At 47.1% G+C, this 27,715-nt stretch overlaps 1 protein-coding gene across 1 annotated transcript in view; it reads right to left on the bottom strand.

The window, feature by feature from the left end:
- Positions 1 to 707: 707 nt before the first annotated feature.
- Positions 708 to 27,715, bottom strand: part of PLXDC1 (plexin domain containing 1) — a 31,057-nt gene continuing 4,049 nt past the window's right edge. Inside the window, exons 3-14 of the mRNA XM_033078902.1 lie at positions 25,125 to 25,268; positions 24,349 to 24,418; positions 22,833 to 22,955; positions 21,824 to 21,942; positions 20,460 to 20,559; positions 18,971 to 19,066; positions 14,955 to 15,036; positions 10,743 to 10,800; positions 10,019 to 10,121; positions 5,633 to 5,665; positions 3,551 to 3,705; positions 708 to 1,920 (exon numbers count right to left, since the gene is read on the bottom strand). Coding sequence (XP_032934793.1) covers positions 1,801 to 1,920; positions 3,551 to 3,705; positions 5,633 to 5,665; positions 10,019 to 10,121; positions 10,743 to 10,800; positions 14,955 to 15,036; positions 18,971 to 19,066; positions 20,460 to 20,559; positions 21,824 to 21,942; positions 22,833 to 22,955; positions 24,349 to 24,418; positions 25,125 to 25,268 — 1,203 coding nt within the window. The 3' untranslated portion in view covers positions 708 to 1,800. The remainder of the gene's footprint in view (positions 1,921 to 3,550; positions 3,706 to 5,632; positions 5,666 to 10,018; positions 10,122 to 10,742; positions 10,801 to 14,954; positions 15,037 to 18,970; positions 19,067 to 20,459; positions 20,560 to 21,823; positions 21,943 to 22,832; positions 22,956 to 24,348; positions 24,419 to 25,124; positions 25,269 to 27,715) is intronic.

The raw sequence follows: 27,715 nt of genomic DNA on the forward strand, positions 1-27,715 counted from the left end.
CTTTTTATTTTTATCACTATTTTTTTTTAATAATTTGCTGAGATCGAAATTTTGAACCTGAGTGTTGTGAAAAAACCCAAATTATCCAAGGAAACTCTGCTCTCCAAGGGAAAAAAAAATATAAATAATAATAATAATAAATTTAAATAAATAATCTAAATAATCCAAGCAGAATAAATTAGAAGGAAATGAGAACTTTGGTTTAAACCTTAATTATTCTTTCTGAGCCCTGAGAATTCCTCATGGTAATGGGAAAAAAAAAACCCTAAAAAGAAATTAAATATAAATAATAATAAAATAAAAAAAATTAAAAATAATAAAATAAATAATATAATAATAAATTAAATAATAATATTAAATAATAATAAATTAAAATTAACTGTTTCCTGCATTCCAGAAAAAGAATTCAGGATGAAATTCATTCCCAACCCACCCAGCAAGAATGGAAAAAGGAAAAGTTTCTTTGGAAAAAGGAAAAGGTTTTATTCCAAATCCATCCACAAATCCACAAATCCACACTGCAGCAAAAAAGCTTGGAAATTCAAATTTGGGGGGAAAAAAAAGAGATTTCTACCCCCAAAAAAGGAGATTTCTGCCCCCAAAAAGCAGAATTTGGTTTTTTTTCTTTTTTTGGGACACCTGAGCTGGGCATGAAGGAATTTCCTCGGGATTCCTTGGGATTCCTTTTGGGATTTCCTTGGGATTCCTTGAGATTCTTTGGGATTTCCTTGGGATTCTTTGGGATTTCCTTGGGATTCCTTGAGATTCTTTGGGATTTCTCAGGATTCCTTGAGATTCCTTTGGGATTTCCTTGAGATTCTTTGGGATTTCCTTGAGATTTCCTTGTAATTCCTTGAGATTCTTTGGGATTCCTTGAGATTCTTTGGGATTCCTTGGGATTTCCTCCAGATTCCTTGAGATTCTTTGGGATTTCTTTGGGATTCCTTGGGATTTCCTCTAGATTGCTTGAGATTTCCTTGGGATTCCTCAGGATTCCTTTGGAATTTCCTCAGGATTCCTTTGAGATTTCCTTGAGTTTTCCTTGGGATTCTTTGGGATTCCTCGGGATTCCTTGAGATTCTTTGGAATTTCCTTGTAATTCCTTGAGATTCTTTGGGATTTCCTCAAGATTCCTCACAATTTTTTGGAATTCCTTGTGATTCTTTGGGATTTCCTCAGAATTCCTCACGATTTTTTGGGATTCCTTGGGATTTCCTTGAGATTCCTCAGGATTCCTCAGGATTTCCTTGTAATTCCTTGGTCTTTCCTTGGGATTCCTTGAGATTCTTTGGGATATCCTTGGAATTCCTTGAGATTCTTTGGGATTTCCTCAGAATTCCTCACGATTTTTTGGGATTCCTTGAGATTTCCTTGGGATTCCTTGAGATTTCCTTGAGATTTCCTTGGGATTTCCTTGGGATTGCCTAGTAATTCCTTGAGATTCCTTGGGATTCCTCAGGATTCCTTGAGATTCTTTGGGATTTCCTCAGAATTTCTCATGATTTTTTGGGATTACTTGGGATTCCTTGGGATTTCCTTGAGATTCCTCAGGATTCCTCAGGATTTCCTTGTAATTCCTTGGACTTTCCTTGGGATTCCTTGAGATTCTTTGGGATTTTCTCAGAATTCCTCACTATTTTTTGGGATTCCTTGAGATTTCCTTGGGATTCCTTGGGTTTTCCTTGTAAATCCTCAGGATTTCCTCGGGATTTTTTGGGATTCCTCAAGATTCCTTGTGATTCCTCATGATTCCTTTGGGATTTCCTCGGGATTCCTCTGGGATTTCCTCAGGAGAAGTGCTCAGCACTGCTCAGCCTCCACAAACCCCTCCTTTTCCTGGCTGGCCGCCTCCACCTCGGCGTACGAGGCGTGGTTGGGGTGGTTGCGGAATTTCATGGCGGGCCAGCGGAGCGGCCGGCGCTGGGGACACAAACGGGGACAGGGACGGGCTGGGACACGGCCCTGAGCCCCAGGTGCTGAGGGGATCGTGGGGGAGGATGGGGAAAATGATAATGGGGGAATGATTATGGGGGAATGATAATGGGGGAATGATAATGGGGAAAGAATGGGGGAAATGATAATGGGAGACATAATAATAATGGGGGAAATGATAATGGGAGAAATAATGGGGGAAATGATAATGGGGGAATGATAATGGGGAAAAGATGGGGAAAATGGGAGAAATTATAATGGGGAAAATAATGGGGGAAATGATGGGGGAAAGGATAATGGGAGAAATAATAGGGGAAAGGATGGGGGAAAGGATAATGGGGAAATGATAATGGGGAAATGATAATGGGGGAAAGGAAAGGATAGGGGAAAATGGGAGAAATTATAATGGGGGAAATCATGGGGGAGTAATGGGGGAAATGATAATGGGGAAATGATAATGGGAGAAATAATGGGGGAAATGATGGGGGAAATGATGGGGGATAGGATAATGGGGAAATGATAATGGGGGAATAATGGGGGAAATTATAATGGGGGAAATGATAATGGGGGAAAGGATAATAGGGGAAAGGATAATGGAGGAATAATGGGAGAATAATGAGGGAAGTTATAATGGGGGAAATGATAATGGGGAAATGATAAGGGGGGAATAATGGGGGAAATGATAATGGGGGAATGATAATGGGGGAATGATAATGGGGAAATGATAATGGAGAAATGATAAGGGGGGAAAGGATAATGGGCAAATGATAATGGGGAAATGATAATGGGAGAAATTATAATGGGGAAGGGATGGGGGAAATGATGGGGGAAAGGATAATGGGAAAAATTATAATGGGGGAACGGATAATGGGGAAAGAATGAAGGAAATTATAATGGGGAAAGGATGGGGGAAAATGGGAGAAATTATAATGGGGGAAGTGATAATGGGGAAAGGATAATGAGGAAAGGATGGGGGAAATTATAATGGGGGAAAGGATGGGGTAAAATGGGAGAAATTATAATGGGGGAAATGGTAATGGGAGAAATAATGGGGGAAATTATAATAGGGGAAAGGATAATGGGGAAATGATAATGGGGGAATGATAATGGGGGAAAGAATAATGGAGGAATAATGGGAGAATAATGAGGGAAATTATAATGGGGAGAAGGATGGGGGAAAGGATAATGGGGGAAATTATAATGGGGGAAAGGATAATGGGGAAAGAATGAAGGAAATTATAATGGGGAAAGGATGGGGGAAAATGGGAGAAATTATAATGGGGGAAAGGATAATGGGCAAATGATAATGGGGAAATGATAAAATGGGAAAAAGAATGGGGGAATAATGGGAGAAATTATAATGGGGAAATAATAATGGGGAAATGATAATGGAGCAATAATGGGAGAATAATGAGGGAAATTATAATGGGGAAAGGATAATGGGGAAATGATAATGGGGGAATAATGGGGGAAAATATAATGGGGGAAAGGATAATGGGGGAAAGGATGGGGTAAAATAACAGGGAAAACACAGCTCCAGGAATCTGGGCTGGCTGGGAAGGACACAGGACGGTGTGAGGATGAGGAGGATGGGATGATCCCCCCCAGCAGGGCTCACCTCAAGGAAGAACAGGGCAGCAGCAGACGTGGGGTGGCCGCTGATGTAGATCCCGGCCAGGATGAGCCCGGCCAGGAACAGCACGGCCACCACGACGGCCACCACGGTACCTGTGGGGACCGGGGTGCCCCGGGAGGGGAGGCTGCTCCCTGTGCCTGGAAAAATAGGATCAGATCAGGAATAAAGTACAGTAATTTCATGATTATAAGCTGCACTGAGTATAAGCCGCATTTCTGGGTGCCAGTAAATTTTCATTCTTTGTCCATACATAAGCTGCACCTGATTATAAACTGCACATTACAATAGAGTGTGATAAAAGGGATCTATTTTATCAACATCTGTTGAGGGTGGGGCAGTGATCCTGATCTCTGTGGGAGATATTCTGCTAATGGGCATCCATTGAAACCAGGCAGGGCAGTGTTCTTTATCTCATGGGATATCTCCTGTTCATGGCCATGGTTTATAAACCAGGCAGGGCAGTGTTCTTTATCTTTTCACAGCCCATCCTTCCTCCAGCCAGTCATTTTCTGCTCATGGCCATTGAGTCCCACTGTGGCACTGATAAAATTACTGCATCCCATTGGGAGTTGCTCCAGCCAGGGGGAAGAGCCCAACATTTCTTACCAAGATAAAAACTGAGATTTGCGACACCAGGTGAGCCCTTTTTCCACTGGATTCCAGAGGAAAACCGGATTTCTCCACATCACCACTGGACCTGCTCCAACTGAGCCACATCTGTCACTGCAGGAGGATGCAGCCACCATGGGATGGGACTGCTGCCAACACCCTGCCTGACTGATGGGTGTCAGGTTGTACTCTGACTGTGTCAGGGTTTGGGGTTTGTTCTTTGTAGTGCTGTATTTCTATTTTAATTTCCCTAGTACAGAACTGTTATTCCTAATTCCCATATCTTTGCAGAAACAAAGGGATTTTTGGGAATCCACAGCAGAAACAAAAGAAATTTTGGGAATCCACAGCAGAAACAGAAGAACTTTTGCACCAGGCCAGTAAAACTGAATAAAAACTGCCCAGGACAGAATTTGTGAACACAGGGGGATCTGATGCCATAGAGGTCAGATCAGTGGGTGTGTTCACCCAGGCTCGGTGTTGTCTTCCCAGGACCGAATTTTCAGTCACAAAAAATAAAAATTGTTGGTTTAATATTTTTAATTCAGCTAGTTTTATTTATTATGACAGGGCTGAGCCCCCCCAGAGCTGCTGCATCTTCCCAGTGTTGGTTTTTTATAAATATTAAGAGAAAATGTTATGTGTGTATTGTTAAAATAGCTTTTCTGTATGAATATAAGCTTATTTTCTTTTAATAGCAAAAGTTAGAAGGTTTTTAGAAATAGTGTGCTTAAATTATTAGTTTAAGTAGTTTAATATAGTTAATAAAGTTTAAACTATTAGTTAAAATAACAGTGAATATGTAATAAAAACCCTACAACTAACACAACAATTATCAACACTCACCAGCCACAAAAAGACAAAAACCACCACCCAAATTAAAAAGTAATAAGAAAAAAAAATTAAAACCACAAGCCAAAAAACACGAATATTCTAAAAAAGCAAAGCCAAAAAGCAGCCATGTTAAATAGTGCCCAAAAAATGTTTAACTACACATAAAAAACTATCAATTTAAAAAGATTTAAAGAAGATTTAAAGAAGCATGTGCTCTTAGTTCTGGGATTAATAAGGGAACCACAGCAGCAGTTTGGGGTTGATGGAAAAGATGAGGCTGAGCCAGGATTCCCAGGAAAAGGGAGGGGAAAAGCAAATCTGGGCAAAGGACTGGATTTTATCTTGGTTTTTATGTCCCAGCCAGAAAAATTTAAAGGAAAAAGAGCTTAAAAATATGGCAAATATTTTTTAAAAATATTTTTTAAGATATTGCAAATAATGGGAATGATGTGGGAGGGAAAAACTGGAGTTGGAATAGGAGTGAGTGGGAAAAGTGGACAAAGGACAAAACACAGAATTCCCAAATTTTTCACTGGCTGGGACTGCACTCATCAGGGTGAGGATAACAGGAATTGCATTTTGATCTCCCTGGGATGCAGCTCTCCCCCAGCCCAGCCTTACCCTCTGCTGCAAACTGCTTCAGCTTCGTGTCATCTGAAAGGAGAAAACAGCACGAAACAATAAAATCAGGAGGTTTTCAATTAAATTTAAATTAAATCTGTGATACCCTTGTGGCTCCCACCCCTGGGATGGGATCTCTGGGCAGTTTTAAATCTCTGGGGGAGGGAACAGCCCAGGTTTGTGTTCTTTCCTTTTTTGTGGAAGGGTTGGTTCAGAGCCCCCGTGGGAGCTTTGATCCATCACTGGGTGTTTGTGTCCAGCTGAGGGAATTCAGCCAGTGCATCCCAGAATAATCCATGGGATGCTCAAAATCCACTCCCATTCCTTGGCTCATCCTGGAAGGGCCAGGATTTACCAGACAAGGCTTTGTCACTCAGCAGGGGGAAAGACACCAGGGTTCCAAATCCTGATCCACAATTCCCAGAGCTTGGATTCCAAATCCTGATCCAGAATTCCCAGGGCTCAGATTCCAAATCCTGATCCAGAATTCCCAGGGCTCAAACCCCAAATCCTGATCCAGAATTCCCAGGGCTTGGATTCCAATTCCTGATCCAGAATTCCCAGGGCTTGGATTCCAATTCCTGATCCAGAATTCTCAGGGCTCGGATTCCAATTCCTGATCCAGAATTCCCAGCTCAAAATCCCAAATCCTGATCCAGAATTCCCAGGGCTTGGATTGCAAATCCTGATCCAGAATTCCCAGAGCTTGGATTCCAAATCCTGATCCAGAATTCCCAGGGCTTGGATTTCAATTCCTGACCCAGAATTCTCAGGGCTCAAATCCCAAATCCTGATCCAGAATTCCCAGGGCTTGGCTTGGATTCCAAATCCTGATCCAGGATTCTCAGCTCAAAATCCCAAATCCTGATCCAGAATTCCCAGGGCTCGGATTCCAATTCCTGATCCAGAATTCCCAGGCCTTGGCTCAAATCCCAAATCCTGATCCACAATTCCCAGGGCTAGGATTCCAAACCCTGATCCAGAATTCCCAGGGCTTGGATTTCAATTCCTGACCCAGAATTCCCAGGCCTTGGCTCAGATTCCAAACCCTGATCCACAATTCCCAGGGCTCAAACCCCAAATCCTGATCCAGAATTCCCAGGGCTTGGATTCCAAATCCTGATCCAAAATGTGAGTCTGGCTGGGGAGGACACAGATCCAGGAACATGGGATGGGGAGGAGGATGAGCTGGGCTGGTGGGGAGGAAACAAATCCAGAGGTCTGGGGTAGTGGGGATGTGGATCCAGGGATCTGGGCTGGTTGAAGGACACAGATCAGGGATCTGGGTTGGTTGAAGGACACAGATCAGGGATCTGGGTTGGTTGAAGGACACAGATCAGGGATCTGGGCTGGCTGAAGGACACAGATCAGGGATCTGGGCTGGATGGAGAGAACACAGATCAGGGATCTGGGCTGGTTGAAGGACACAGATCAGGGATCTGAGCTGGTTAAAGGACACAAATCAGGGATCTGGGCTGGCTGAAGGACACAAATCAGGGATCTGGGCTGGTTGAAGGACACAGATCAGGGATCTGGGCTGGCTGAAGGACACAGATCAGGGATTTGTGCTGACTGAAGGACACAGATCAGGGATCTGGGCTGGCTGAAGGACACAGATCAGGGATCTGGGCTGGCTGAAGGACACAGATCAGGGATCTGGGCTGGCTGAAGGACACAGATCAGGGATCTGGGCTGGTTGAAGGACACAGATCAGGGATCTGGGCTGGTTAAAGGACACAGATCAGGGATCTGGGCTGGCTGAAGGACACAGATCAGGGATCTGGGCTGGCTGAAGGGAACACAGATCAGGGATCTGGGTTGGTTGAAGGACACAGATCATGGATCTGGGCTGGATGGAAGGACACAGATCAGGGATCTGGGCTGGCTGAAGGACACAGATCAGGAATCTGGGCTGGCTGAAGGACACAGATCAGGGATCTGGGCTGGCTGAAGAACACAAATCAGGAATCTGGGCTGGCTAAAGGGAACACAAATCAAGAATCTGGGCTGGTTAAGGACACTGAGGGCCAGGTCCCCTCTCTCTGTAGCTGCTCCTCTCCTTTTCCCAGCCCTCCTCATGCTGCAGCTGCAGTTTGCTCCCTTCCAAATCACAAATTAACCTCATGCCTCGCTGTGTCACACTCTTACTCTTTTTTTCCAACAACAGGCTGGAAAACAATCCCAGTGCTGGAGTTCCAACCCCCCCTTGCCTTTAATTTCTGCTTTCAAAATCATCCTTGGCAGGCAGAGCTCTGCTCCCCCACCCAGCTCCTTCCCAGTGCTCAAGGACAATTATTGTCTCTCCTTTTATTTATCCTAATTAGCACTTTGCTTTAGGGACCATTAAGCAGCCAAATTGCGGCGCTACCTGCGCCAGGCTCGGCGGAGCCGGCCCTGAGTTAATGGGATTATGGAGCTTTGGAACTCCAGGGATTTTTTGTGGGGCTGGAAGGAGCAGAATTCCCAAAAAGAGGGCGATCAGCACCGTAATTCCAGGCTTTGAGCCACCAGTGAAATTCCCAGCCCCTCTCTGGGATTGACCCTTTTAGGATTCTGTGGGTTCTGAGCTTCAGAAATTAGTAAAAATCTGAAAAAACCCAAATCTCTTCCCACCGTGCCCCAGGTTTCACCTGGGATGGGATGAGCTTTGGGGTCCCAAATTCCAACCCAAATCCTGCTGGGATTCCAGAACTTTCCAGATCTGGGGAGCGCTGCTGCTTTTACAGCTGGAGAAATGGGGATTTGGGGAATAAATTCCTGCTGGGAGGGTGGGGAAGGCTGGGATGGAATTCCCAGAAAAGCTGTGGGTCCCTGGACGGGGTTTAGAGCTCGTGGGATGGTGGGAGGTGTCTGGAAGGGATTTAAGGTCCCTTCCCAACTCAAACCATTCCAGGATTCTGCTCCCAAACCCATCTGGGCCTGGGATTTGCTGGGATTTGGATTTGATTTTTGAGGCAGTGAAAGATCTGTCCAGGGGTTGGGATCAGGGATGGGGGGATCATCTGTGGGGGGATTGGGATCAGGAGTGTGAGGATCACTTGTCCCAGGGATCAGGAATGGGTGTGGAGTGACCCTCCCAGGGGTCAGGAATTGGGGTGACCTATCCAGGGATCAGGATCACAAATGGGGGATCCCTGTCCGAGGCTCAGGGATGTGGGGTCACCCTCCCAGGGCTCAGGAATTGGGGTCACTGTTGGGTTCAGGTTTGGGGTCCTTGTGGGGCTCAGGAATTGGGGTGACCTGTCCACGACTCAGCTTTGGAGTCCCTGTTGGGTTCAGGTTTTGGGATCCCCTGTCCAGGGCTCAGATTTGGGGTCCCCACTGGGCTCAGGAATTGGGGTCACTGTGGGTCTCAGCTTTGGGGTCACTGTCAGGCTCAGGTTTGGGGTCCCTATTGGGTTCAGGTTTGGGGTCCCTGTTGGGTTCAGGTTTGGAGTCACTGTGGGGCTCAGGTTTGGGGTCACCATTGGGTTCAGGTTTGGGGTCCCCCTGTCCAGGGCACAGGTTTGGGGTCCCCAGTGAGCTCAGGAATTGGGGTCCCTGTGGGGCTCAGCTTTGGGGTCACCATTGGGTTCAGGTTTGGGGTCCCCAATGAGCTCAGGTATTGGGGTCACTGTGGGGCTCAGGTTCGGGGTCCCTGTTGGGTTCAGTTTAGGGGTCCCTGTTGGGCTCAGCATTGGGGTCACCATTGGGTTCAGCTTTGGGGTCACCAATGGGCTCAGGAATTGGGGTCACTGTGGGGCTCAGTTTTGGGGTCCCCGTGTCCAGGGCTCAGCTTTGGGGTCCCTGTTGGGTTCAGGTTTGGGGTCCCCAATGGGCTCAGGAATTGGGGTCACTGTGGGGCTCAGGAATTGGGGTCCCCCCCGGGCTCAGGTTTGGGGTGACCTGTCCAGGGCTCAGCTTTGGGGTCCCCACTGGGCTCAGGGATTGGGGTCACTGTTGGGCTCAGGTTTGGGGTCCCCAATGGGTTCAGTTTTGGGGTCACTGTGGGGTTCAGTTTTGGGGTCACTGTCAGGCTCAGGTTTGGGGTCCCTGTTGAGTTCAGGTTTGGGGTCACTGTCAGGCTCAGGTTTGGGGTCACCATTGGGTTCAGCTTTGGGGTCCCCTTGTCCAGGGCTCAGCTTTGGGGTCACCATTGGGTTCAGTTTTGGGGTCACTGTGGGGTTCAGCTTTGGGGTCACCACTGGGTTCAGCTTTGGGGTCCCTGTTGAGTTCAGCTTTGGGGTCAATGTGGGGCTCAGCTTTGGGGTCACCATTGGGTTCAGGTTTGGGGTCACCATTGGGTTCAGGTTTGGGGTCCCCACTGGGCTCAGCTTTGGGGTCACCATTGGGTTCAGTTTTGGGGTCACCATTGGGTTCAGTTTCGGGGTCCCCTCCCGTTCCCACCTTCGGTGCTGCCGAGGACGAGCGAGCCCGTGGGGGAGGGGACCCCGGGGGGCGCGGGGGAGGCGTCAACATCCGCGAGATCCGCGCAGGTCCGGTGATCGGGCTGGGAAAAAACGGGAATTGGGGCTGGATTAATGATTGAATTCCAGCAGGAAAAAATGGGAATTGGGGCTGGATTAATGATTGAATTCCAGCAGGAAAAAATGGGAATTGGGGCTGGATTAATGATTGAATTCCAGCAGGAAAAAATGGGAATTGGGGCTGGATTAACCTTGAACCCCAGCAGGAAAAATGGGAATTTGGGCTGAATTAACCCTTTATATTTATATTTGTTTTTATATTTGTATTTATATTTATATTTATATTTGGAAATCAAGGGATATACAAAGGGAATAAAGGAATTTTTAAAGGGATAAATCAAGGGATGTTTATAGGGAAATCTAAAGGGAATAAAGGGATATCTAAAGGGAAATCCCAAGGGATAACTAAAGGGAATAAAGAGATTTTTAAAAAGGAAATCCCAAGGAATATCTAAAGGGAATAAAAGGAAATCCCAAGGGATATCTAAAGGGAATAAAGGGATTTTTAAATGGAAATCCAAAGAGAATAAAGGGATTTTTAAAGGGAACTCCCAGGGGATGCTCAGTCAGCCCCAGAGCACCCTGGGCCCTTTTTTCCGTGGATTTTCCCTTCCCTGGGGAATTTTGGGATTGTCTGAGCTCACCTGGGCACAGCCGTAGCTCAGCCACTCCTCCCTGTGCCTGTCAAAGCCACTGGAGCACCTGGGGGGAAAAGCAGAATTATCCAGGGCAGGGAAGCAGGCTGGGGGTGCCTGGGCTCCCCAAATCCCAAATCCCAAATCCCCAAACCCCAAAATCCCCATTTCCTCAAATCCCAAATCTCCAAATCCCAAATTCCCCAAATCCCCAAAACTCAAATCCGAAACCCCAAATTCCCAAATCCCCAATTTCTCAAATCCTAAACCCCCAATCCCTAAACCCCAAATCCCCAATTCCCAAATTGCTCAAACCCCAAATCCTCAATTCCCAAACCCCAAATCCCCAATCCCTAACCCCCAAATTCCCAATTCCCCAAACCCCAAATCCTAAATCCCCAAATCCCAAACCCCAAATTCCAAAGCCCAAAATCCCCAAATCCTACTTCCCTAATTCCTCAAATCTCAAATCTCCAAATCCCAGATTCCCCAATTCCCCAAAACCCAAATCCCAAACCCCCAATTCTCCAAACCCTAAACCCCAAACCCCCAATTCCCAAATCCCCAAATCCTAAACCCCCAAACTCCAATTCCCCAAACCCCCAAATGCCCAAACCCCAAATTCCTAATTCCCCAAAACCCCAAATCCCAAGTCCCCCAAATCTCCAATTCCCCAAATCCTCAAACCACAATTCCCCAAACCCCAAGTCCCCAAATCCTAAACCTCCAAATCCTCAAAATCCCCAAAATCCCCAATTCCCCCAAAACCCCAAATACCTAAACTCCAAATGCCCAAACCCCAAATCTCCATTTCCCCAAATCCTAAACCCCCAAATCCCCAATTCCCCAAATACTAAACCCCCAATCCCTAAACCCCAAATCCTAAACCCCAAATACCCAAACTCCAAATGCCCAAACCCCAAATCTCCATTTCCCCAAATCCTAAACCCCCAAATCCCCAATTCCCCAAATACTAAACCCCCAATCCCTAAACCCCAAATCCTAAACCCCAAAATCCCCAAACCCCCAAATGCCCAACCCCCAAATCTCGATTCCCCAAATCCCCAAATCCCAATTCCCCAAACCTCAAAATCCCCAATTCCTCAAATCCCAAATCTCCAAATCCCAAATTCCCCAAAACCCAAATCCTAAACCCCAAATTCCCAAATCCCCAATTCCCCAAATACCAAATCCCCAATTCCCAAACCCCAAATCCTAAACCCCCAAACGCCCAATCCCCAAAGCCCAAAATCCCCAAATCCCAATTCCTCAACCCCCCAAATCCCCAATTCCCCAAATCCCCAAACCCCAAATCCCCAAATACTAAACCCCAAAATCCTAAATCCCAAATTCCCAAATCCACAATTCCCCAAATCCCCAACCTCCAAATCCTAAACCCCAAACCCCACCCTGCTGAGGACATTTGACCAAACAGGAAAATGTGACTATTTAATCCAGCTGTGCTGGAAGAGCTCAAAAATTCCTTAAAAAAATTCCTCAAAAAAAGGAGGAAAAGGCTCAGGAGCATTTCCCCAAGGAAAAGGGGGAGAGGGAAAGGGGGAGAGGGAAAAAGGGAGAAGGAAAAGGGGGAGAGGGGAAAAAAGGAGAGAGGGAAAAAAAAGGGGGGGAGGGAAAAGGGGAGAGGGAAAAGGTGGAGAGAGAAAAGGAGGAGAGGGGAAAGGGGGAGAGGGAAAAGGGAAAACAGGAGAGGGAAAAGAGGGAGAGGGGAAAAGGGGAAGAGGGAAAAGGGAAAAGGAGGAGAGGGAAAAAGGGGAAGAGAAAAGGGAGAGGGAAAGGGGGGAGAGGGAAAAGCAGGAAAGGGAAAACAGGAGAAGGAGGAGAGGGAAAAGAGGGAGAGGGAAAAGGGGGAGAGGGAAAAAGCAGAGGGAGGGGAAAGGGGGAGAGGGAAAAGGGAAAAGGGGGAGAGGGAAAATGGGGAGAGGGAGAACAGGAGGGGGAAAAGGGAGAGAGGGAAAAGGGAAAACAGGAGAGGGGAAACAGGAGAGGGAAAAGGGGGAGAGGAAAAAGGGGAGAGGGAAAAGAGGAGAGGGAAAAGAGGAGAGGGAAAGGGGGAGAGGGAAAAGAAGGAGAGGGAAAAGGGAAAAAGGGGGAGAGGGAAAAGGGGGAGAGGGAAAAGAAGGAGAGGGAAAAGGGAAAAGGAAAAACGGGGAGAGGGGAAAAAAGGGGGAGAGGGAAAGGGGGGAGAGGTGAAACAGGAGCGGGAAAAGGGGGAGAGGGAAAAGAGGACAGGGAAAAAAAGGGGGAGAGGGAAAAAAAGGGGGAGAGGGAAAGGGGAAAAGGGGAGAGGGAAAGGGGAGAGGGAAAAGGGGGAGGGAAAAGGGGAGAGGGAAAACAGGAGAGGGAAAAGGGGAAAGGGGGAGAGGGAAAAGGGAAAAAGGGGGAGAGGGAAAAGGGGGAGAGGGAAAAGAGGACAGGGAAAAAAAGGGGGAGAGGGAAAAAAAGGGGGAGAGGGAAAGGGGAAAAGGGGGAGAGGGAAAGGGGAGAGGGAAAAGGGGGAGGGAAAAGGGGAGAGGGAAAATAGGAGAGGGAAAACAGGAGAGGGAAAACAGGAGAGGGAAAAGAAGGAGAGGGAAAAGGGAAAAGGAAAAAGGGGAGAGGGAAAAGCAAGAAAGGGAAAACAGGAGAGGGAAAAGGGAAAAGGGGAGAGGAAAAAGGGGGAGAGGGGGAGAAGGAAAAGGGGGAGAGGGAAAAGAGGAGAGGGAAAAGAGGAGAGGGAAAAGAGGAGAGGGAAAGGGGGAGAGGGAAAAGGAGGAAAGGGAAAAGAGGAGAGGGAAAAAAGGGAGAAGGAAAAGGGGGAGAGGGAAAACAGGAGAGGGAAAAGAGGGAGAGGGGAAAAGGGGGAGAGAGAAAAGGGAAAAGGAGGAGAGGGAAAAAGGGGAAGGGAAAAGGGAGAGGGAAAGGGGGGAGAGGGAAAAGCAGGAAAGGGAAAACAGGAGAAGGAGGAGAGGGAAAAGAGGGAGAGGGAAAAAGCAGAGGGAGGGGAAAGGGGGAGAGGGAAAAGGGAAAAGGGGGAGAGGGAAAATGGGGAGAAGGAAAACAGGAGGGGGAAAAGGGAGAGAGGGAAAAGGGAAAAGGGGGAGAGGGAAAAGGGAAAACAGGAGAGGGGAAACAGGAGAGGGAAAAGGGGGAGAGGAAAAAGGGGAGAGGGAAAAGAGGAGAGGGAAAAGAGGAGAGGGAGAACAGGAGAGGGAAAGGGGGAGAGGGAAAAGGGAAAAAGGGAGAGGGAAAAGCAGGAAAGGGAAAACAGGAAAGGGAAAAGGGAAAAGGGAGAGATGGAGAACAGGAGAGGGAAAAAGGAAGACGGGGAGAGGGGAAGGGAGAGAGGGAAAACAGGAAAAGGGGGAGAGGAGAAGCAGGAAAAGGAAAAGCAGGAAAGGGAAAAGGGGGAGAGGGAAAAGCAGAGGGAAAACAGGAGAGGGAAAAGCAGGAGAGGGAAATCAGGACAAGCTGGGCCTGAGTCTGAGTTTCCATCCCTGGCTCGGGGCCGGGGCAGCACCACGAGATCCTCACGGCTCCTTCCAGCAACATCTGCACGGGAAAACCCGGCAGGGATCCCAAAGGACAGCAGGGATCCCAAATGAAAATTTAAAAATTACAAAAATACAAAGGTAAAAAAAATACAAAAATACAAAAATATAAAAACAAAAAAAATACAAAGATGCAACAATGCAAAAGTGCAAAAATAAAATAAAAAATTACGAAACCACACAAATACAAAAATGTAAAAATACAAATACAAAAATGCAGAAGTACAAAAATAAAAAAATTAAAAATTACAAAACCACAAAAACAAAAAGAACCCCAAAAATACAAAAATACAAAGATACAAAGATAAAAAATTGCAAAAATAAAAAAATACAAATACAAAAATGCAAAAGTACAAAAATACAAAGATAAAAAAATAATAAAATACAAATCAGCAAATTCACCCAAAAAAATCACCAGGTACCTCTGCAGGATGTGGCAGCAGCTGCACAAATCAACAAATTCATCCCAAAAATCAAAAAATTCACCCCAAAAATCAGCAAAAAATGAGAAAATAATTAAAAATAAATATATAAAAACAACAATAAAGGCCAGGTACCTCTGCAGGACGTGGCAGCAGCTGCACAAATCAACAAATTCACCCCAAAAATCAATTAAAAATGAGGAAATAATTTTAAAAAAATATAAAATTATATTCTAATAACCCCCAGGTACCTCTGCAGGACGTGGCACCAGCTGCAGTTGAAGCTCAGCCCCGAGCTCTCGCACATCTCACAGCTCTGGTGCTGCAGGCAGGCTGCAAAAACAGAGAGAAAAAAATTCCTGTTGAGCACAAAAACATCGAGGTTTGGATAAAGCTGAGGTGGAGGAGAAATGGGATTCAAATTTAAATTTATTTAATTTGTTTAAAATTAAATTTTTAATTTTTAGTGTATTTAAATTTTAAATTTATTTCATTTAAATGTATTTAGTTTATTTAAAATTAAAATTTTAATTTAAAATTTATTTAAATTTTAAATTTATTTCATTTAAATTTGTTTAATTTATTTAAAATTAAATTTTAGATTTATTAAATTTATTTTAAACCAAATATTTAATTTTAAATTTATTTAAATTTTAAATTTGTTGAATTTAAATGTACTTAAATTTTAAATTTATTGAATTGAAATTTGTTGAATTTATTTAAAATTAAAGTTTAGATTTAATTCATTTATTTAAAATCAAATTTTTAATTTATTTATTTAAAATTAAATATTTAATTTTATATTTATTTAAATTTTAAATTTATTGAATTTAAATTTATTGATTCAAAATAAAATTTTAAATTTATTTCATTTATTTAAAATTAAATATTTAATTTTATATTTGTTTAAATTTTAAATTTATTGAATTTCAATTTATTTCGTTTATTTAAAATTAAATTTTAAATTTATTTCATTTATTTAAAATTAAGTTTTTAATTTTAAATGCATTTAAATTTTAAATGTATTTAAATTTTAAATGCATTTCATTTAAATTTGTTTAATTTATTTAAAATTAAATTTAAAATTTATTTAAATTTTAAATTTATTGAATTTAAATGTGTTGAACTTATAAGAAGAATTAAGAATTATTAATTTAACATAAGAAGAAGCTGCAAATTGAGATTTTATTGAGCATGGAGTGGTCAATGGCCCCTAAAATCTCCCCAGTTTTGTACTGTCTATAGAAAATAAAAAATCTGAATTTCACTAAAAATTAAGATTTTTATTTCTCATTTATAACAATTCTGACTTTTTTTTTCCCAGGAGAAATTTCAGATTTCTTTCCCAGCAGAAAGGTTGCAGAAAATTCAATAACATAAATAAAAAATGTTTTTTCACGTCAATAAAAAATGTTTTTTCACATCAATAAAAAATGCAATTTTTCATAAAAAAGGGGAAACAAAAAGGAAAAAAATGGGGAAAAATTAGAAAAAAACAAACCTTCAGCAGATAAAAAATTTAAATAAATAAAAGAGAGAGTTCTTGATTATTTCTGTCCTGTTTGCAGAAACCTGCTGCTAAAATTGTCACCAAACTCCCCCGTGGGGAGCATTTAATGCAGCATTTAATGCACTTAATGCATCATTTAATGCATTTAATGCAGCGTCTGGCACATTTAATGCAGCATTTAATGCATTTAATGCAGTGTTTAATGCGTTTAATGCCTCGTTTAATGCAGCCCTTTAATGAATTTAATGCAGCCCTTCAATGCATTTATTGCATTTATTGCAGCGTTTAATGCAGATCCGGATTTACGGCCTCGTGTCCTTGGCTCCGGGCACTAAAACCGCGCCTAAGGCACCGCCCAGAAATCCCAGGCGGGTGTGGGGGAGGTGGAAATGTCTCGTGGGCTGAGCTGGAGTGAAAATCAGAACAAAATCAGCTCGGAAATATTAAAAAGGGAGGGATGGGACAGCGCAGGGACAGCTTGGGGACAGTTTTTGTCCCTTCCCGGGGACTCTGAGCAGAGGGAAGAGGAATTTCCTGCAGATCCCTCCTCCAGCTCTGCTCCATCCCGGCCTCAGTTGGGATTTGGGATTTTTGTTGGCTGAGGTTGAGTTTGAAATCATCCAGGATGTGTCCAGGCGGGGCTGGGTGGGGGAGAGGGACAGGGACGGCTGGGGACACGGGGCAGGGACAGCTGGGGACACAGGGACAGGGACAGCTGGGGACACAGGGCAGGGACAGTTGGGGACACAAGGACAGGGTGAGCTGCACCTTGGGGACACCAATTCAGGATAAGTTGGACCTTGGGGACCCCAGCACAGGGTGAGTTGCTCTTTAGGGACCCCAGGATTGGGATGAGCTGCTCCCCAAGGACTCCAGTTTAGGCTGAGCTGCACCTTGGGGACCCCACTTTAGGTTGAGCTGCTTTTTAGGGACCCCAGTTCAGGCTGAGCTGCTCCTTGGAGACCCCAGATCAGGATAAGCTGCACCTTGGGGACTCCAGTTCAGGCTGAGCTGCACCTTGGGGACACCAATTTAGCCTTAGGTGCTCCTTGGGAACCCCAGATAAGGGTGAGCTTCACCTTGGGGATCCCAGTTTAGGCTGAGCTACTCCTTGGGGATCCCAATTTAGGCTCAGCTGCTCCTTGGGAATCCCAGTTCAGGGTGAGCTTCACCTTGGGGATCCCAGTTTAGGCTGAGCTGCACCTTGGGGACAGCAATTCAGGGTGAGTTGCTCCTTGGGGACCCCAGATCAAGGTGAGCTGCTCGTTAGGGACCCCAATTGAGGGTGAGCTGCACCTTGGGGACCCCAGATCAGGGTGAGGTGCTCCTTGGGGGCACCAATTTAGGCTGAGGTTCACCTTGGGATCCCCAGTTCAGGGTAAACTGCACCTTGGGGACCCCAGTTTAGACTGAGCTCCACCTTGGGGACCCCAGGGTTGGGGGTGAGCTGCACTTTGGGGACCCCAAATCAGGCTGAGCTGCTCCTTGGGAACCCCAGTTTAGGCTGAGCTGCTCCCCAAGGGCCCCAATTCAGGGTGAGCTGCTCCTTGGGGACTCCAGCACAGGGTGAGTTGCTCTTTAGGGACCCCAGGGTTGGGATGAGCTGCTCCCCAAGGACTCCAGTTTAGGCTGAGCTGCACCTTGGGGACCCCAGTTCAGGGTGAGCTGCACTTTGGGGACCCCAGTTCAGGGTGAGCTGCACTTTGGGGACCCCAAATCAGGCTGAGCTACTCCTTGGGGACACCAATTTAGGCTGAGGTGCTCCTTGGCAACCCCAGATAAGGGTGAGCTTCACTTTGGGGAACCCAGTTTAGACTGAGCTGCTCCTTGGGGACACCAAGGTGGGGCTGAGCTACTCCTTGGGGACCCCAGATAAGGGTGAGCATCACCTTGGGGACCCCAGGGTGGGTGCGAGCTGCACCTTGGGGACACCAGTTTAGACTGAGCTGCTCCTTTGGGGACCCCAATTCAGGATAAACTGCACCTTGGGGGCCCCAGGGTGGGGTAAGCTGCACTTTGGGGACCCCAGATCAGGGTGAGATGCTCTTTAGGGACCCCAGGGTGGGGATGAGCTGCTCCTTGAGGATCCCAATTCAGGATAATCTGCACCTTGGGGACTCCAGTTTGGGGTGAGTTGCTCCCCAAGGACTCCAGTTTAGGCTGAGCTGCTCTGTTTCGACCCTAGGACAGGGTCAGCTGCTCCTTGGGGACCCCAGTTTGGGGTGAGCTGCTCTGTGGGGACCCCAGTTCAGGATAAGCTACTCTTTGGGGACACCAGTTTAGGCTGAGGTGCTCCTTGGGAACCCCAGATCAGGGTGAGCTGCTCTTTAGGGACCCCAGATAAGGGTGAGTTTCACCTTGGGGATCCCAGTTTAGGCTGAGCTGCTTCCCAAGAACCCCAGTTCAGGATGAGCTGCATCTTGGGGATCCCAGATCAGTCTGAGCTGCACTTTAGGGACCCCAGTTCAGGGTGAGTTACATCTTGGGGACACCAATTCAGGATAAACTGCACCTTGGGGACTCCAGTTTAGGCTGAGCTGCTTTTTAGGGACCCCAATTTAGGCTGAGCTGCTCCTTGGAGACCCCAAGGTGGGTGTGAGCCGCTCCCTGCTGACAGCTCCCATCTCTCCCCAACTCCCCAGACTCCAAACACTGGGGGATGAGCAGCAGCATCGCCCTCCCACCCCCCCAGCTGCCCCCTCGGGCTGCAAACCGGATCCTGTTGTGGTTTTTGGGTGGAATTCCGCCAGGACTCACTGGGCAGAGGGGTGAACTCCACAGCAGACAGGCTGGTGATGCTGCTGGTGTCCAACTCCACTCGGTGATACTCATAGATCGTCCTGCGCCGGGATTCTGCAACACAGCCCAGGCTTCAGAGCGGCCCTGGATCGGGTTGAGCCCCCCCGGCTCGGGGACACCCCCCTGGGGGAGTTCTGGGGGGGTCAGGGCAGAGATTCCCAGCTCTGAGCTCGTCCTGCTCCTCTGTCCGTGCTCCAGCCTGGCCCTGTTCCCAAAACAGCTCCAAAGAAAAATCGCTCGGCTCTGACTCACACGGCCGGAGCCTCCCAAAAATCTCCTCGTGACCCTTTCACCCCGGCTCTGTGCCGCGTTCGGGGTGGTGACACAGCCCCGATGCTCCTGGGGCACCATCCGAGCCCTCCCTGGAGCACGGGAATTCGGGGATGGGCAGGACGAGCATCCCTCGCCCCTCTGGATCCTCTGGGATCATCCCCCGCTCTTCTCCATCCTCTGGGAGCATCCCCCGATCCTCTGGATCTTCTGGGATCATCCCCCGCCCCTCTCCATCCCCTGGGATCATCCCCCGTCCCTCTCCATCCCCTCCGAGCATCCCCCGCCCCTCTCCATCCCCTCCGAGCATCCCCCGCCCCTCTCCATCCCCTCCGAGCATCCCCCGCCCCTCTGGATCCTCTGGGAGCATCCCCCGCTCCTCTCCATCCCCTGGGATCATCCCCCGTCCCTCTCCATCCCCTGGGATCATCCCCCGCTCCTCTCCATCCCCTGGGATCATTCCCCGTCCCTCTCCATCCCCTACACCCGGGGCAGGGCTCGGGAATCCCGCGGGGATGGAGGGAGAGGGGCAAAGAACAGAACCTCGGACACAAGCCCGGGCCAGATGGCTCCAGAAAAAAAAAATTAAAAATAAAAAAATAAAAAAAGAGGGAAAAACCGGGAGGGAATTGGGTTCCCCGTGACTGGAGAGGCTGGGAGGGATTTTTTTTTTTTTTTTTTTTTTTTTTTTGGGAATAAATAAATAAGAGTGAGGACAGCGATGTGAGCATTGCCACATCCTGCTGGCAGTCCCTGGGATCCCTCCCTGTGGGATCAGCTCCTGGCATCCTGTCCTTGTCCCTGTCCCTGTCCCTGTGGGATCAGTCCTTGGGATCCCTCCCTGTCCCTGTGGGATCAGTCCTTGGGATCCCTCCCTGTCCCTGTGGGATCAGTCCCTGGGATCCCTCCCTGTCCCTGTGGGATCAATCCCTGGGATCCCTCCCTGTGGGATCAGTCCCTGGGATCCTGTCCTTGTCCCTGTCCCTGTAGGATCAGCCCCTGGGATCTCTCCCTGTCCCCGTGGGATCAGTCCCTGGGATCCCTCCCTGTCCCTGTGGGATCAGTCCCTGGGATCCCTCCCTGTCCCTGGTATCCCTCCCTGTCCCTGTCCTGTGGGATCAGCCCCTGGGATCCTGTCCTTGTCCCTGCCCCTGTGGGATCAGCCCCCAGGACTCACCGGGCACGTCGGGGTTGGGGTTGAGCACCAGGAAGGCGTCGGACAGCCCGGCCTTCACCGGGTGCTGGCTGCCACCGATCTGCTGCACCGGCACCGGCACCTGCAGGGACAGATCTGACAGTGTCCCATCCCCCATAACCCACAGAAACACCACAGGGACCTGCAAGGGACATGGGAGGGGACAGATCCGGCATGGTGCCACCCCCCAAAAACCACAGAAACGCCACAGGGACCTGCAAGGGACATGGCGGGGGACAGATCCGGCATGGTGCCACCCCCCAAAACACACAGAAACCCCCCCAGGGACCCCCCTTGTAAGAGCCAAAATGAGGGATGTGGAATTTCAGACCAGCTCTTTAAAATGCTGATTATTTATTATGTATTATTATTTATTGATTGATTGATTATTTATTTATTTATTATTTAAAATACTGATTATTCATTATATATCATTTAATATTTATTTATTTATTATTTAAAATGCTGACTATTGCATCCAAATGTCTGTGGCAATTTATTTATTTATTATTTAAAATGCTGATTATTGTACCCAAATGATACAGGAATTTATTTCTTATTTAAAATGCTGATTCTTGTATCCAAATGATGTAACAATTTATTTATTTTATTATTTTAAATGCTGTTTATTGCATCCAAATGACTGTGGCAATTTATTTATTTATTATTTTAAAATGCTGATTATTGTATCCAAATGACTGTGGCAATTTATTTATTTATTATTTTAAAATGCAGATTATTGTACCCAAATGATACAGGAATTTACTTCTGATTTTAAATGCTGATTATTGTACCCAAATGATACAGGAATTTATTTATCATTTTAAAATGCTGATTATTGTATCCAAATGATGTAACAATTTATTTATTTATTATTTAAAATGCTGATTGTTGTACCCAAATGATACAGGAATTTATTTATTATTTAAAATGCTGATTATTGTATCCAAATGTCTGTGGCTATTTATTTATTTACTATTTTAAAATGCTGATTATTGTACCCAAATGATACAGGAATTTATTTCTGATTTTAAGTGCTGATTATTGCATCCAAATGACTGCAGCAATTTATTTATTTACTATTTAAAATGTTGATTATTGTACCCAAATGATACAGGAATTTATTTATCATTTTAAATGCTGATTATTGTATAAAAATGACTGCAGCAATTTATTTCTTATTTTGGAATTTTGCAGTGTGCATTAGGGGTTACCCCACGCTGCTGCCCAGCGTTGAATAAACATTCACTCCCCAACTTTAAATTGTTACAGAGTCAGCTGAGTATCAATATTAGACCAATATTGATATTTTAGTAAATCCCCAACACCCCCTGGCCATTTCTCACCTCCTTGTAGCCAAAGACGATCCTGCCGCTGCGGTGCAGGGCGGCCTGGAAGGTGAAACTGCCCAAATCCTCCTTTCCCTGCAGATAAACCTGGTCCCACTGCACCACAAACACGGTCCCTGGGGGTGAGCACAGCTGCTCAGTCCTTCCCTGTCCCCCTGAGAGGATCCCTGTCCCCCTGAGATGATCCCTGTCCCCCTGAGAGGATCCCTGTCCCCCTGAGAGGATCCCTCTCCCCTGAGATGATCCCTCTCCCCCTTAGAGGATCCTCCATCCCCTCATCACCCTCCAGCCTCCAAAACCTCACTGGAAGCGGAATAAAACATCCCTGATGGAGGGTGAACCAGGAGGATAAATCAGCAAAACCTTATAAATATGTTTGCCTGGCAAAAGATTTTGAGAATATGGAAATTATAAATGAGATTGAAATGAAACCCATCTTTGGGATACCAATAAATATAAAAAAATAGAATGTCCAGTTCAAAGGAATCCCCTCTTAATTGAACAATTCCTTCTGCTTACAGACAAATCCAAGGTTTAGAGGAGACCCTGCTGGCTTGGCAGAAGGGGTCCAAAGAGAAATTTTTAGGGTTTAAAGTGTAAAGTTTAGGGCCCACAGAGAAGTTTTTAGGGTTTAAAGTGTAACACAGCATGGCAATGCAATGATTCTTACAGGCTGTGTGTGAATGCTGTAGGATTTGTATCTTGTATTGGATTGCTTAGTGGAAATTAGAATATTCAGCACAGAAGAAGATTTATTGTATTGTAATGGGAACTTTGCTCTCTGAGTTCTTTCTCTTACCCCCCACTCTCTCTCTGCCCTGCTCTGAGCTGTGGTTGGCAGCTCCAGGCAGGGCCCTTTTGCAATAAATCACAAATTCCAAGACCTGACTTTACAAATCTCTCTGTCTGTCCCAACCATCCTGCCCACCGTCCCTCCCACACCTCCCCACACCCCCAGCCCCGCTGGCAGCCCAAAAAGGGGGTGGGGGGCTGGAGCAGGACCCACCATTGTCCAGGTACTGCACGGTGGAGTTTGGGGAGTAGCTGGGGTTGAAGTTGGCCATCAGCGGGGCGATGTACTGCGTGGCCGTCAGCATGCGGTGGATGACGTCCCCCACGAAGATAAAACCTGAGTGGGTGGAGGATGAAGCAGCTCCAGCTCCTTCTGGCTCCCACCACCCCTCCCCACCTCATCCATCCTGGATTTCCTCTATGAGCACCCCAGTTCCTGCAGGAGCAGAGGGAGCAGCAGCTCCGAGGAGATTTGGGGTGCAGGGGGGTTGGAGGGGCTGTGCCCCCTTCTCTGAGCTCGCTGGGGTTCAGGGATGTGGGGGGAGGGTGGAGCAGGCACCAGAGGCACGTTCAGCCCCTCACTGTGGGCATCCCATTCATCCCATGGATCCCATTCCATGGATCCCACCCCACCCTATCCATTCCACGGATCACAACCCATTCATCCCATCTCATAAATCCCACCCCATCCGATTCCATGGATCCTATCCCATCCCATCCCATCCCATCCCATCCCATCCCATCCCATCCCATCCCATCCCATCCCATCCCATCTCATCCCATCAATTCCATCCAATGGAATCCATCCCATTGTTCCCATTGTTCCCATTGATCCCATTGATCCCATCCCATGGCCCCCATGGATCCCATCAATCCCATGAATCCCATGGATTCCATCCCATGGATCCTATCCCATCTATCCTATCCCATAGATCCCATGGTTTCCATCCAATTGATCCCCTCCCATCCCATGGATCCCATGGATCCCATCCCATCAATCCCATCCAATGGAATCCATCCCATTGATCCCATGGATCCCATCCCATGAATCCCATCCCATGGATCCTATCCCATCCTATGGATCCCATCCCACCCCACCCTATCCATTCCATGGATCCCAACCCATTCATCCCATCTCATAAATCCCATCCTATCCCATATATCCCATCCCATCCCATCCCATCCCATCCCATCCCATTCCATTCATCCCATCCCATCGATCCCATCCCATTCCATGGATCCCATCCCATCGATCCCATCCCATTCCATGGATCCCATCCCATTGATCTCATCTCATAAATCCCATCCCACTGATTCCATCCCATCCCATCCCATCCCATCCCATCATATCCCATCCCATCCCATCCCATCCCATCCCATCCCATCCCATCCCATCCCATCCCATTCCATGGATCCCATCCCATCGATCCCATCCCATTCCATGGATCCCATCCCATTGATCTCATCTCATAAATCCCATCCCACTGATTCCATCCCATCCCATCCCATCCCATCCCATTGATCCCATTGATCCCATCCCACGGATCCCACCCTATCCCATCCCATTGAATCCATCCCATTGATCCCATTCCATCCCATGGATCCCATCCCATCACATCCCATGGATCCCATTCCATTCATCCCATCTCATCAATCCCACCCCATCCCACCCCATCCCATCCCATCCCATCTCATCAATCCCATCAATCCCAGTCCCAGTTCCCACTCACCGCCCGTGGCGATGGTCACCTGCCGCAGGGGGTGGCCGTAGAAGGGGAAGTCAAAGGACAGAACAATTCTCTGTGGGATGGAGAGAGGGTGAGAACTGAACCCAGCCTCGGGAAAAGGGGCTGGGAATGTGGGATGGGATGGGATGGGATGGGATGGGATGGGATGGGATGGGATGGGATGGGATGGGATGGGATGGGATGGGATCAATGGGATGGGATGGGGTAGGATGGGATCCATAGGATCCATGGGATGGGATGGTATGGGATCCATGGGATCAATGGGATAGGATTGATGGGATGGGATCCATGGGATAAGATCCATGGGGTCCATGGGATGGGAGGGGATCAATGGGATGGAACCCATGGGATCTATGGGATAGGACTGATGGGATGGGATGGGATTGATGGGATAGGATCCATGGGATGGGATAGAATCCATGGGATTCATGGGATTGACGGGATCCATGAGGGCCATGGGATGGGATCAATGGGAACAATGGGAACAATGGGATCATTGGGATGGATTCCATTGGATGGGATTGATGGGATGGGATCAATGGGATGGGATGGGATGGGATGGGATGGGATGGGATGGGATGGGATGGGATGGGATGGGATGGGATGGGATGGGATCCATGGAATAGGATCAATAGGATGGGATGGGAGAGGACCCTGCAGCTTCCTTCACCCCTGGAGGAACAGGGACATTCCCCAAACACTTCCCAGACCCTGTAAGTGCCCAGGTGTGTCCCAGGACCCCGCTGTCCCTGGCTCACCGAGGCCTGCCGGTGCGTGTTGGACAGGATCCCGTGGATCTTCGCCTGGTTCCCGCTGGCCGCCGCCAGCTCCAGCCAGAGCCCGCGGCCCCGCGCGTCCCCCGGGCCGTAGATCCGCGACACGTAATAGCTGTGATTGTCCTCCTGCAGCACGGGGACAGGGACAGAGCGGGGATCAGGATGGGAACATCATCCAGGAAATGTCCAGGATAGAGCCAGGAAAAATCTGGGATAGATCCAGGAAACATCCAGGATAGAACCAGGAAAAATCCATGAAAAATCCAGAAAAAATCTGGGAAAGATCCGGGAAAAATCCAGGAAAGATCCGGGAAAGATCTGGGAAATGTCCGGGATAGATCCAGGAAAAATACAGGATAAATCCAGGAAAAATCCAGGAAAGATCCAGAAAAATAAACAGGAAAGATCCAGGAAAGATCCAGGGAAAATACAGGAAAAATCCGGGATAGATCCAGGAAAAATCTGGGAAAGATCCAGAAAAAAAACAGGAAAAAAACAGGAAAAATCCAGGAAAGATCTGGGAAAGATCCAGGATAGATCCAGGAAAAATCCAGGAAAGATCCAGAAAAAAACCCCAGGAATAATCCAAGAAAGATCCGGGAAACGTCCAGGATAGAGCCAGGAAAAATCCGGGAAAAATCCAGAAAAAAATCCAGGAAAAATCCAGGAAAGATCCGGGAAAATCCGGAAAAAATACGGGATAGATCCAGGATAGATTCAGGAAAAATCTGGGAAAGATCCAGAAAAAAAACCCAGGAAAAATCCGGGAAAGATCTGGGATAGATCCACCTCTCTGCACCCCAAATTTGGGATATTTTGGGATATTTTGGGATATTTGGGATATTTTGGGAGAGGAGAATTTGGGGACACAGGAATGAGTGGGGAGGGAGCAGAACTTCATCTTTTGGGATCAGAGCTGCTTCTCCACACCCCAAATTTGGGATATTTTGGGAGGACAGAGGGAAATCCCCCAGGGGTGGGACGGAGTGAGAGGCACCTGTGACGTTGTCCCAGATCCCAAAATCGCAGGAAATTGCTGCTTTTCCCTGCAGGCAGCAGCACCACACCCTCCCCGCGGTTCCCTGAATGGTTTTGGGTTGGTTTTGGGTATTTTTAAACATTTCCACTCTGGGATTTTCCTGGTTCGTGGCTCCTTTCCATCCCTGAGGGAGGAGCTGGAGCGGAGGGGAAGCAGCGAGTTCATCCCCGGGGTGATGTGACCTGGGGGCCAAAAAACCAAAAACACCGGGGCAAAATCCAAAAATACCGAGGCAAAAACCAGAAACACCGGGAGAAGTCACCCTGTGCCAAAAACACCGGAATAAATCATTCCCACACCAAAAGCACTGGGACAAAAATCAAATACACCGGGACAAAACCCAAAAACACCAGGATGAGTCATTCCCACGCCAAAAAATATCAGGACAAAACCCAAAAACAAGGGGAGAAGTCGCCCCTCGCCAAAAACACCAGGACAAAAACCCTGCCACAAACACCGGGATAAAGAACAGAAACACCTGGAGAAAAAACAAAAAACACCAGGACAAGTCACCCTGTGCCAAAAACACCGGGACAATTCATTCCCACACCAAAAACACCGGGACAAAAATCAAAAATAACGGGACAAAACCCAAAAACCACACCGGAACACAACCCAAAAACACCGAGAAAAAATCCAAAAATACCAGGACGAGTCACCCTGTGCCAAAAGCACCAGGACAAGTCATTCCCACACCAAAAACACCGGGACAAAAATCAAAAATAACGGGACAAAAACCAGAAACACCAGGAGAAGTCATCCTGTGCCAAAAACACCGGGACAAAACCCAAAAATAACAGGACAAAATCTAAAAACACCAGGGTGAGTCACCCCTTGCCAAAAAACACCGGGACAAGTCACTCCCACACCAAAAACATCGGGACAAAACCCAAAAATAACGGGACAAAACCCAAAAATACTAGGACAAAAACCCAAAACACCAGGACAAGTCACCCTGGGCCAAAAACACTGGGACAAAATCCAAAAACACCGGGACAAACAACAAAAATGCCGGGACAAAAAACAGAAACACCAGGACAAGTCACCCTGTGCCAGACACCAGGACAAGTCATTCCCACACCAAAAACACCGGGACAAAAAAATCAAAAATAAGGGGACAAAAACCAAAAACACTGGGACAAAATCCAGAAACACCAGGACGAGTCACTCCCACACCAAAAACACCGGAACAAAAACCAAAAATAACGGGACAAAACCCAAAAATAACGGGACAAAATCCAAAAATAACGGGACAAAAACCAGAAAAACCGGGACAAAAATCCAAAAACACCAGGACGAGTCACTCCCACACCAAAAACACCAGGACAAAAACTAAAAACAACAGGACAAAAATCAAAACCACGAGGACAAAATCCAAAAACACCAGGACAAGTCACTCCCACACCAAAAACACCAGGACAAAAACCAAAAACACCAGGATGAGTCATTCCCACGCCAAAAATATAGGGACAAAACTCAAAAATAACGAGACAAAACCCAAAAATAACGGGAAAAAATCCAAAAATACCGGGAC

This window comes from Catharus ustulatus, chromosome 23 (assembly GCF_009819885.2).
Source record: "Catharus ustulatus isolate bCatUst1 chromosome 23, bCatUst1.pri.v2, whole genome shotgun sequence".
Lineage (NCBI taxonomy): Eukaryota > Metazoa > Chordata > Aves > Passeriformes > Turdidae > Catharus > Catharus ustulatus.